The 10,545-nt window shown below is 67.2% G+C and overlaps 2 protein-coding genes across 3 annotated transcripts; both read right to left on the bottom strand.

Annotated features, from left to right (window-relative positions):
* Nucleotides 1–299: 299 nt before the first annotated feature.
* On the bottom strand, nt 300–2,651 carry PPIA (peptidylprolyl isomerase A). The gene is made up of 5 exons (XM_055696022.1): nt 2,497–2,651; nt 1,309–1,339; nt 1,117–1,205; nt 754–926; nt 300–615 (listed from the first exon to the last, which is right to left on the bottom strand). The coding sequence occupies exons 1-5, from the start codon at nt 2,563–2,565 to the stop codon at nt 480–482; spliced, it is 498 nt and encodes a 165-aa protein (XP_055551997.1). The 5' UTR covers nt 2,566–2,651; the 3' UTR covers nt 300–479.
* A 575-nt stretch (nt 2,652–3,226) lies between these two features.
* ZMIZ2 (zinc finger MIZ-type containing 2) lies at nt 3,227–10,173 on the bottom strand. Of its 2 annotated transcripts, none has more exons than XM_055696011.1 (19): nt 10,006–10,173; nt 9,075–9,199; nt 8,862–8,976; nt 8,549–8,751; nt 8,270–8,462; nt 7,935–8,189; nt 7,677–7,850; nt 7,519–7,584; nt 7,271–7,442; nt 6,511–6,655; nt 5,723–5,933; nt 5,531–5,636; nt 5,160–5,275; nt 5,000–5,067; nt 4,837–4,905; nt 4,461–4,705; nt 4,178–4,353; nt 3,847–4,065; nt 3,227–3,729 (listed from the first exon to the last, which is right to left on the bottom strand). In XM_055696011.1, exons 2-19 carry the CDS (start codon nt 9,122–9,124, stop codon nt 3,622–3,624), a joined length of 2,691 nt encoding a protein of 896 aa, XP_055551986.1. In that variant the 5' UTR covers nt 9,125–9,199; nt 10,006–10,173; the 3' UTR covers nt 3,227–3,621. The 2 variants fall into 2 exon arrangements, with proteins under 2 accessions (XP_055551986.1, XP_055551984.1); XM_055696009.1 differs by having other exon boundaries at nt 3,228–3,729; nt 5,160–5,317; nt 10,006–10,172.
* Nucleotides 10,174–10,545: the final 372 nt, after the last annotated feature.

The following is a 10,545-nucleotide window of genomic DNA, read 5'->3' as shown; positions in this document are numbered from 1 at the left end:
GCACTAGGATGCCCACATTACCACAGCCCAAGCCAGCCAATGCCATCTGTTCATGCAGATCCCCAAGGGACCCTAAAGTCAGGGGGCACCACCACTTTCATGCCAGAGGGGGGCAGAGGCTACATCAGTGGGTAGGTGAAGGGGGTCCCAAACTGTTTTAGGACCAGCTGCCTGCACCTATTCCCTCTGGAGCCTACCAAGGACACGACATGGCCACACTGCAAGGGGCCTTCATGCCCCCCCACACCCAGGCCCCACACACCACCCACCCCAGTAAGAGGGGAAAAGAAGGGGTCCACTGTGGTTTAACTCGTTTTATTTAGACTCAAAGGTAACTGCGGCCCAGCTGGACCATGCACATGGGGCTGAAACCCAGTAGAAACGCAGCAGTAAGTCAGGAGCAGGGTGGGATAGTGTGAGCTGCAGCAGGGCACAGTGCTCATGCTGCCTAAGGAAGGGTCAGTTGCTAAGAGAAGGGTTTATGAGAGCTGCCCGCAGTCGGTAATGGTGATCTTCTTGCTTGTTTTGCCATCTTTGGAGCCACAGCGCTCCATAGCCTCCACCACATTCATCCCCTCCTTGACACGGCCGAAGACAACGTGCTTGCCATCCAACCTGCAGCAAAAGCACTGGTCACAACTGGCACCTACTGTCCCCACACAGGTACCTCAGCACCAAGCCTGGCATGTCACCCTCCCCACCAGGGTGGGTGCCAGGGACCCCCTAAGCTTGCCCTCCCACAGCCCAACTCACCATTCAGTCTTGGCAGTGCAGATAAAGAATTGAGAGCCATTTGTGTTGGGGCCAGCATTGGCCATGGACAAGATGCCAGGGCCTGTGTGCTTCAGGATGAAGTTCTCATCGGGGAACTTCTCCCCATAGATGGATTTACCACCAGTGCCGTTGTGGCGTGTGAAGTCACCACCCTGCAAAAAAGTGGCATTCAAGGTCACAGGCACAGGAGAAGACTCTCAAACCAGGTGCAACAGCCCCAAAGAGGCTGCAGACAGAGCCACCTTCCCACCCCAAATATGCCAGCACCCAACTCTGAAACACACACAAGCACCAGATCCACTGCAGCAGGGAGGTGGGTGTGTTAGGAGGGGTACCACGCACCTGGCACATGAACCCAGGAATGATTCTGTGGAAGCAGGACCCCTTGTAGCCAAATCCCTTCTCGCCAGTGCTCAGGGCACGGAAATTTTCTGCAAAAGAGGAAAATCATGATGAATGGTTTATTTTGTCTCAATTTAGGGAGAATGTTAGGGTCTGCTGCAGCTGCAGCATGGCTAATGCCACTTTACCAACCTGCTGTCTTGGGCACCTTGTCTGCAAACAGCTGCAAAAAGAGAAGCCGCCATTAGTCAGGTTGGGGTGAAGACAGGCCAGTGTCCCCACTCCACAGGGCACTCCCAGCCCATGGGGATCCCCTCCCTTCCCTGTCTGGAGCCCAGGGACCTCCTCTGGGAGGTTGGATCTCACCCGTCTGCTACTGCAGAACACTTCCCACCTCAGTTTCATCTGGAAACCCTGGACTAACAGACAGGGCACCCAAACAAGTTTAGGTCGGAGGACAGAGGCACGCATTTGTTCTGCTAGCTGGGATTAAATCAGAAACCCCCATTTTACTCGAGCCTTGCCCGGCAGAGCACACGCCGCCTCCCATTCACTGCAGGAGAATCTCGGGCAGCGAGCAGCCATCTGCGTGGCAAGGGGCAGCCCGGCAGGGAGCAGCCGCAGCGCGGCCATTCCCGGAGCAGCGCCCAGCCAAGCCAGGGATGCTCCGCGGGGCGAGAAATGCTTCCCCCGCAGCGACAATCCCGCGGCGATCCGGCTTCCGCTGCTCTCGCTCCCCGGCGGCCTCCCCACACCCGGGGGGCACCACGGGCGCCCTAGAAGCGACCCCCGCAGCGGGGTCGGGGCGCGCCGCGATGTGCCCCTGGGGCGGCTGCCGCCTGCCGAGGGGCGGCCCCGTTCCGGGGGGACTGGGACAAAATGGCGGCGCGGGCAGCCGCGGCCCCGATCCCGCGGCAGGGGAAGCCACCGCGGCACCCCCGCCCCGCCCCGGGCCCGCCGGACCCCCTTCCCCCCCCGACTACCCGGGCGCGGCGGGGCGGCCAGTGACAGAGGGCTGGGGCTGCCCGCCGTTGGCAGGGCGGCCGCGACACGCGTTGCGGCGTGGCGAGCGGCGCGGCCGGGCCGGGCTACCCCCGGGCGACGGCACACCCTGGGCTGGCAGCGTGCCGCCGCTCCCCGGGCGAGCCGCACCGTGCCGCATCCTCCGCCGCGCTCAGCCCGCAGCGGGGACGGCGCGGCGGGTCCGGGGGCTGCGGTGGGTCCTTTGTTCCCTCCCCGCCGCGGCCCGGAGCGCGCTCCCCCCTCGCCCCGCGGGGGCTGCGGCCACATGGAGGCCCCCCACCGCCCCGGCGTGGCGCCCCCGCCCTTCCCCGGCGAGGAAATGGCGGCAGCGCCCGCCCCCCCCCCCCCGCCCCCAACCTCGAAGGTGACGCGGCCCAGGGGCTCGCCATTAGCGGCGATGTCGAAGAAGACGACAGGGTTGGCCATGGCGGGGTAGGAGCGGGTCGTCAGCAGCAGCTCCGTGCGGCGGGCGCGGCGCAGCAGAAGGAGACCAACCGCCCGCCGCGCCTTATATAGGACCAGGCATGGCCCACCTCCTCCGCAGCGCCGACCAACGGCTGCTGGCGTTGTGGCGGAGCGACGGGCCGAGCGGCCAATCGGCAGCGCCGTGTTTCGAATGAAGGGGGGGGAAGCGGGGGCGAGGGACGCGCGGGTCTGGCGGCTCGGCAGGGCGCGGCGCGCATGCGTACTGCTGTGGGGTGGGGGTGGGCGGGGGCATGGGGCCCGGTGCGCCGAGCGGCGTGGGGCGGCCGGGAGGTGTGAGGCAGGGCAGGGGTCTGTGGGGGTAGCCCCAGCTATCGGACCGCGTGGGTTCGGGAGGTGGCGGCCCCCCCGGTCCCGCAGCCGCCCTGGAGAAAGACCCGAGACGCCCCCAACCCGCTCCCGGCAAGGCCACCCACGAGGGACCCCCTGCCCCGGGGGATGGAGTGGAGCGTGGGGCCAGGGCCCCAGCAGGGTGACAAAGGAGCCAGGGGCACACGCAGGGGGTGTGACCTGGCCAGCGACAGGCGTGATCCCCGCCGAAACGAAATCCTTTAATAGCCAGCGATGAGCAGACGGTACAGGGAGCTCGACGGCGGCGGGGGGGGGGGGGGGGGGGGTGTGGGCAGGGGGAGGGCCGTGGGCCAGTCGGGGGGCCAAACCCCACACCCCCCCGGCCCAGCACGTATGTTACACAGGGAAGCAGCGTATGCACATTTATACAGGGGGCATGGGCTGTCCCCGTGGTGACATGCTTGCCTTTAAATACAGGGGGGGGGGTCGTCTTGGGGGGCAGGGGGCCAGTAGTGTTTCTACACTATGTACAGCCTTGTGCTTCTGGGGGGCTGAGCCTGTCCATCTGTCCATCCCATCACATCCCTTCTGGGCAAGCCCCCTTATAGGTGGGTGTCCCCGCTCTGCAGCAGGCAGGGGCATGCCAGTGCTGCACCCCCGGCCCCGTGGCGGGGGGGGACACAGACCCCGTGGGGCAGCAAGGATGGCTCAGTTGTTCTCGAAGAGGGAGAGGAGGTCGTCATTGCTGCTGCTGGGGAGGTCGGGGGGGCCCAGGTAGGAGAGCAGCTCGTCAGGGTTCGTCAGCTCGGGCAGGAGCTGGGGGTGGCAGTGTGTGATGACGGGGGCCCCCCCAGCTCCTCCCCACCCACCCTGTGGCAGCCGGGGTCCCAAACCGGCAGTGGGACCCCCAGCCACACTCCCCAGGGTACTCACGTCGAGGGCAGGCTCCGACCCGTCACCCGCCCCGGCCATGCCGGGCGCAGGGGGGAAGGCGAGGTCGGCAGTGTGTGCGGGGCCGGGGGGGCCCAGGGGGAGCCGCGCCGGCGTGCTCCGGTGGTGCAGCGGCTGGCCCGGCGAGCTGCCCAGGGCTGGGTTGTGCAGCCCCGGCTGCACCGGGGGATGGGATGGCTCCATCCGCCCTGGCGGGGGCAGCTACAAGGACAAAGCGTGGCAGTGAGACCCTCCCTCCGCTGGGACCCCCCCTGGTCCCACCACGGGGAAACACGGGGTCCTGAGGGAACCCCCCACCCTCAGCCCAGCTGACCTGTGCAGGGAGAGGGGGTGCAGGGGGTTTCTCAGGGGCCAGGAGGCCGCCAGGGATGTCGGACTGGTAGGAGATGGGGGGGGGTCCTGGTGTGAATTCGCTCACTGTTGGTGTGGTGGGGGCGCCGGGGGGGGGAAATGGCTCTGGGAAGCCCCCTGGTCCTGGAAAGCTGGAACCTGCAGGAGGAAAGGATGTGATTGGGGGGGGGGGGGGTTGTGTGTGGCATGGACACATGACACAACACGGACAGGGCCCATCCCTGTCCTCCCTGCGACCCCGATACCTGGGGCGCTGTAGTCGGCAGCAGCACCCGCCGGCGGGAGTGGCAGCGTCGGGAAGGGTGCGGAGCCAGGCCCCAGCGCTGCGATCATCTCCATGATGTTGGGCAGCACCATGTGCGTGGGACTGAGTGTCCGGCAGCGCTTCAGTGCTGGCCCCTCTGGCTCCTCCTTGACATGGACATCAGGTTTGACTGGGACAGGTTTCCAGCTGCAGGTCGGGTCAATGGTGATCTCCTCATGCTCCGAGCTGGGGGTGGCAGGATAGTGAGGGGCAGGGGGGCTCATGTTGGGGGTCAGGGGGGTCAGGGATCAGCTGCACAGCCCCCCAGGGTGGCACAGTGACAGTCACAGATGGAGAGACAGAGTGGGAACACTTACTTCTGGATGTAGATCAGGATGCCCAGCATGTACTGGTCCACCTCCAGCCCCTCCAGCAGGGCTGTTTTACTGCAGGCAGGGAGAGGCAGGGTGAGGGCAGGGAACCCAACCCCCATTCCAGGCAGGGAAACCAGGGCACGGCCCTGCTGGGGCCCCCACTCACTTGCAGACAGGACACCGCCAGGTCCCCCTCTCACAGTTGAGCTGCAGGTAGGACTCCAAGTCAAAGCACTGTGGAGGAGGAGGAGCAGCGGCTGAGCTGGCAGAAGTGGGAGACACCGGGTGGGGGACATCTCCCACCCCTGCGCCACCATCCCCCCTACCTGTATGTGCCGGCAGTCATGGCCCCTGGCCGGGAGCTGAATCCTCCGGAAGGTGATGGGGCACTTAAGGGACACCTTGATGGCCGTCTGCTCCACGCCATCCTCGCCATTGGGCCCTGGGGTCCCCGGGATGGTTCCGCTGCTGAAGTTGCGCTTGACTGGGGAAGGGGGGGGGGGGAAGCGGGGCAAGGGGCACCAAGGGTCAGAAACAGGACACCTGGGATGGAGGTGGCACCATGGTGGCACCTGGGCATGACATCCCATCATCCCAATCATGCTTCAGCCCCCAACCAGGGTGTCCTACCACCATGCTGCAGACCCTCCCATCCCCCAGGACCCAGTGGGCTGGGGGTGCTGGCCATGGAACTCACTTTTGGCGATGCAGTGCTCGGCAGGGAGCAGGCGCTTCTTGATAAGACCCTGCAGCACCGAGCGCACCGAGGGCCGGTGCACCAGCTGCAGGACGAAGAGATGGGACTGCAGAGATACGGAGAGGGGAAAGGCTGAGCTGCGGCCCCAGCCACAGCCCCCAGCCTTGCCGCGGGACCCCCCTGGTGACTTACACAGCAGCAAGCAGTGACAGTGATCTGGATGGTGTTCCTGCCAGGCTGGCAGACGTGCTTCAGGTAGAGTGGCTTGTGGGAGGTCTTGTTGTCACCGCGCTCGATGGTGAGCGGCGTGGCGTTGACACTCACCTGCACGGAGGCCGGCCAGTTGGTGTTCATCTGCCGGTCCTCGTGGTGGTAGCACTTGAACTGCAGCTCCAGGTCAGGCCTGGTGGGGCGGGCAGGGGTGTGGGCAGGGGGGCGGGCAGGGCACGTGCCCGCACACAAGCCGCTGCACCGAGTACCACCGCACTGTACAGCACCGTGCTGTGCCAAGCCACGCCGTGTACCATCACACCGCACAGCACTGTGACAAAGCGCACCAGGTGCCACTACGCAGTGCTGTGCCATGACAAGCCAGGCCACATACCACCACACCATATGGCGCCATGCCATGCCAGGCCACATGCTGACCCACCACACACGCAGCACTGTGCCATGCTACGGCATAGAGGGTACCACTGCACCCTACAGCACCGTGCCATGTTGAACCACACCACATCCTGCCACACCAAACCACACCACATGCTGTGATGCGATACAGCACTGTGCCAAGCTGCACCATGCCATGTACCACCACACCACGCAGCACTGTGCAGGGAGAAGCTATGCTGCGTAGCACTGCACCACTCCATGCCACACCGTGCTGTGCCATGCCATGCTGCACGGCACTACACCAAGCAAGCGCTGCGTGAGGTAGGGCAGCAGGACACCACTCATGCCATACAGCCTCCCGCTCTCCCCACCTCATCATGAGGGTCTTGTAGACAGAGTCGCGCAGCTGGAAGACGTGGTTGCTGACAGCCAGGTTGTGCTGCAGGCGGAATGGCTCCAGCACCACACCATCCCGCACCGGGAAGGTCAGCCGAAGCTCCTCCCCCGGGGCTGGCCCTGCCAGGGACACCCTCAGCAAGGACCCCTGCAGCAGGGACCCCCTGTGCCCCGCCCCTGCCCCACCAAGCCCCGCCCATGGAGGACCCACCCTACAGGAAGCCCCACCTACTCCAGGGCACCCCACCCCACGCAAAAAAGCCCCTCCCACTACAGCCAGCCCCACCCACCCAAGAAGCACCGCCCACTGAAGACCCCTCACACTCTGGGACATCCCACCCTCTCCAAGAAGCCCCTCCCACCCCGAGGCTCCATCCTTGCAGAAGTCCCTCCCACCCAAGCTGCCATTGACTGAAGCCCCTCCCACCAGCCAGTGCCGCCTTCATAAGCCCCTCCAACTGTCACAATCTGCTCTCCCATTGGCCAATGGCTTTGAGGCCCGCCCCCAGCCCCTGCACACCCCGGCTGTGGCCACACCCCCTTTTCTTAAGCTCCACCCCTTTCCTTAGAGGCCACCCCCTGGCACCCTGCCCTTAAAGGGGCACTGGCCACCAAGCTGCCTGCAGTCACATCCACACTAATGACCTGGGGCACTGCTGGGGGAGGGTGAGGTGTCTCTATAATGTGCCCCCTCCCCCAGCCCCGGCAGCCCCAACCCCTGCTGGAGACACCTACCCGAGGGGGATGGGTGCAGGGAGGTGACACTGGGCTTCATGTCTGGCAGGAAGGGCGACTTGACATCCTGACCCGGGGATGCGTAAGGGGGGATGCCACTACCTGGCGTCATGGGTGGCGTGGGGTTCCCAGCCAGTGGTGAGCTGGGGTACCCTGGCAGCGACCGGCCTGGCTGCGGAGGCACCGTGCACCTTCAGCACCCATCCAGGACGGCATTGCCCCCCACCCCCACCAGAGCTGAGACTCACCCCATTGATGGCCGCCTGGCTGTAGGTGCTGAAGCCGGTGCTCTGTCCATTGAACTGGTCGGCTGGCTGCAGAAGGAGGAAGGTCCCCAGGGGCTGGCACCAGAGGATGGCAAACACCCGGCTGCCCTGCGCCGTGCCCCCTGTCCCCGCTGTGGTACCTTGTAATAGGGTCCAGCATTGCCTGAGGTAGAGAGGTACTGGCCCATGCCTTGCTGCAGCCTGTGGCCAGGGTAGGAGGCGGACGGAGCAGAGGGCTGGGGGGCGCTGGGGGCATACTGGGCACCAGCCACAGCATACTGCCCGCCCTGGAGGTACTGCTGTGCCGGGTACCCCTGCAGGGCAGGGGAGGTCAGCGCTGGCAGGGGCACAGGGGACAGTCATAGCAGGCTGCGGCCCCCACCTGTGCAGATGCTCACCTCGTTGGAGTACGCCCGCTTGAGGCTCTGGCGAGGGAGCTGCTGGCTCGGGGGGGGGCCAGGATAGGCATGCTGGGGCATTCGCTGCCCGCCATAAAGGGGGCTGGTGCCGGGCACCCGTGCAGGGCTCATGCTCACAGGGGAGACACCGGAGGGAGCCATAACACCCGCCATGCCAGCTGGGCTCATGCTGGCAGGGCCACGGGGTCCAGCATGAGGCAGGAACTGGCTGCTGAAGGGCTGCCCCGCGCCTATCTGCAGAAGGGAGAGAGGGGGATCATGGCACAGCAGGGGCAGCTGCCAGCTCCCTGGCTCTGCCATGGCCGGGCTCTTACCGTGCCGTACTGGCTCAGCTCCTGGCTCTGCTTCTCTTGCAGTGCCGCCACCGTCGCTGTAGCCGTGGCCGTAGCTGTGGCAGCAGCGGCAGCCACAGCAGCAGCAGCAGCTGCCTGGGTGAAGTCAGTGGGGGGCCGGCTGGCGTGTGAGGGGAGCCCCATCCCGCCGGGGCCACCAGGGCTGCCAGCATAGCTGGAGGACAGAGAGGCGGGGAAGGGGCGTGCAGCAGCCCTGCTGTAGGGTACGTACCAGGGTTGGGAGTGCAGGGCCAGCCTTACCTGGCAGTGAAGCCCGGCCCACTGGGGTAGGTGCTGCGGCCATAGACGCCTGGCTGCACATACCCCTTCCCGGGTGCCCCCTCGGCAAAGGGCTGCTGTGGCAGGAACGGCGGTGAGCTCATGCCTGAGCCGGTGCCAGCCATACTGGGCAGCAGCGGGGTGCTGGAGCTGCTCCCCCCAGGGCCTATGGGGCTGCCAAAAACCTGGAGAGTGGACGGCAGTTGTTGGGGGGGTGGTAGGTGTGTCAGGCAGAGGCAGCCGTGCCCAACTGCTGGAAGGTCTGTGGGGTGGGGGACAAAGATGCTGCAGGTACCTGGCTCTGGGAGGTGTTGCTGACACCCCAGACAGTGGTTACCACGGAGAGGGATCCCGCTGGCTGATTGGTGCTCGGTTGCCAAGGAACAGCCTCATATGCAAATGAACCATCACTAGAAAGAAAAACAAATTAATTAAGATGAAGGCCAGGAGGGACAGAGGCCAGGGGCCAGGGTGGCAGCGGGTGCAGCCTCAGGGTACCAGCGCTCACCCGTGCGGCGTGGGCGGCAGGGAGGGTTTCATGGGGTTCATGGAGTTCATCAGTGGCGGGCGGGCACAGGCTGGGTCTTCCGAGGCTACAGCAGGCGCTGCGGGACGGTGTCACCGTCACCGGGGCTGCAGGAGGCAGAGGAAACAGCGGGTGAGGGGGCGGCCATCCCCAGGAGATGCAGGGAACCAGGGACCCCCCGCGGCGGGGGAGGAGGGGGGCCAGAGCCTGCATGGTCCGGCCTCCGTCCGGCACCGGGACTTGGCGTCCTGCCCGGGTCTGGCACGGGGTGCCGGCCGGTACGTGCCTGCCCCCGCAGCCCCGAGGGGGGTCTGTGGCCACGCAGAAAGGCCCCCCTGCCCCGTGCCAGCCCACCGCGGCATCCACAGAAAAATTCCCGTGGGCACAGCCCCCGCGGCAGTGGGCTTTCCCCCACGCTTGCGAGTGGGGGGAACCGTGGGGACTTTCCGAGGCGACACCCGGGGGAGTGGAACGCGGCCCCACCGGCATCGCCCCCCGCCGCGGGTATTCCCCGGCGCAGCAGCGCGGGGGGGGCCGCGGGGTCACCCCGGAGCTTTCGGTTCCCCCCGATCCCGCGGGAGGGCGGCGGGGACGGGGCCACCACGGGGAAGGGAGGGGGGCGCCCGCGCCGCGCCAGGCTCGGCCTGCCCCAGTCCCCGGGCGTCCCCTCGCGGCGCTGACACCCCCCGCCCCCCCTTCCCCTGCCCGCGGGCCCTGTGGCACCCAGGGGACAGGCCCCGGGGCCGGTCTGGGTCGGGCCGCCACCGCCCCCCCACTGCCATGGCAACCCCCCCCGGGCACGGTGGGACAGGGGGCGCGGTGCCATCTTCAGCGGCGCGGCGGGTCTGCGCGCAGGGACCCGCCCGGGGCTGCCCGCCCCGTCCCCGCCCGCCCCGGCGCTGCCCGCACTCACCGTCGGAGCAGCCCAAAATGGCCCTGGCGGCGCCGGGCGCGCGCGGCTGCGCGGAAGCTGCGCGGGATTTTCAGCCCGCGCGCGGCCCCGGCTCCATGACGGCGCGGCGGAACGGGTGGGGGGCGGGGCGCGGCGGGGCGGGGCGCGACGCGCGAGGCGGGGCCGAGCCGAGCCAAACTGAGCCGGGCCGAACCGGGCCGGGCCGAGCCCGCGCCGCCGGCGCCGCCGCCGCCGCGCACAATAAAGCCGCGAGCTGGGTGGTGTGTGCGGGCGGCTCCGCCCCGCCAGGCGCAGACAGCCGAGCACCGAGCGACAGAGCGGGGCGGGCGGCGAGCGCGGGGCCGCGCGTGTGCGTGGCCGCGCGTGTCAGCAGGACGCGGCGCGTGCCTGTGTGCAGGGCGGGGGATGTGCGACACGCGTGTACCACACGGCGCTGTGCCAGCAGGGGCGGGACAAGGCCGATGGGTACCAGGGCGACCGAGAGGCAGCGGCACAATGCGTCACGAGGGAGGCGCGACGGCACGGCCACCCACCTGCCTT

The sequence above is a fragment of the Falco cherrug genome, chromosome 18 (assembly GCF_023634085.1).
Source record: "Falco cherrug isolate bFalChe1 chromosome 18, bFalChe1.pri, whole genome shotgun sequence".
Classification (NCBI taxonomy): Eukaryota; Metazoa; Chordata; class Aves; order Falconiformes; family Falconidae; genus Falco; species Falco cherrug.
This window is presented reverse-complemented; position numbering and strand designations above follow the sequence as displayed.

What these genes read in the sequence shown, in the direction of transcription:
- PPIA (XM_055696022.1), bottom strand. Translation starts at nt 2,565, where the DNA reads ATGGCCAACCCTGTCGTCTTCTTCGACATCGCCGCTAATGGCGAGCCC. An exon ending in CAAGGTGCCCAAGACAGCAG is followed by an intron (nt 1,206 to 1,308) that starts GTTGGTAAAGTG and finishes CCTCTTTTGCAG; the next exon opens with AAAATTTCCGTGCCCTGAGC. An exon ending in TTCCTGGGTTCATGTGCCAG is followed by an intron (nt 927 to 1,116) that starts GTGCGTGGTACC and finishes ACTTTTTTGCAG; the next exon opens with GGTGGTGACTTCACACGCCA.
- ZMIZ2 (XM_055696009.1), bottom strand. Translation starts at nt 9,124, where the DNA reads ATGAACTCCATGAACCCCATGAAACCCTCCCTGCCGCCCACGCCGCAC. An exon ending in AGCGGGCGTACTCCAACGAG is followed by an intron (nt 7,851 to 7,934) that starts GTGAGCATCTGC and finishes CCTGCCCTGCAG; the next exon opens with GGGTACCCGGCACAGCAGTA. An exon ending in TGGCGGTGTCCTGTCTGCAA is followed by an intron (nt 4,906 to 4,999) that starts GTGAGTGGGGGC and finishes CCCTGCCTGCAG; the next exon opens with TAAAACAGCCCTGCTGGAGG.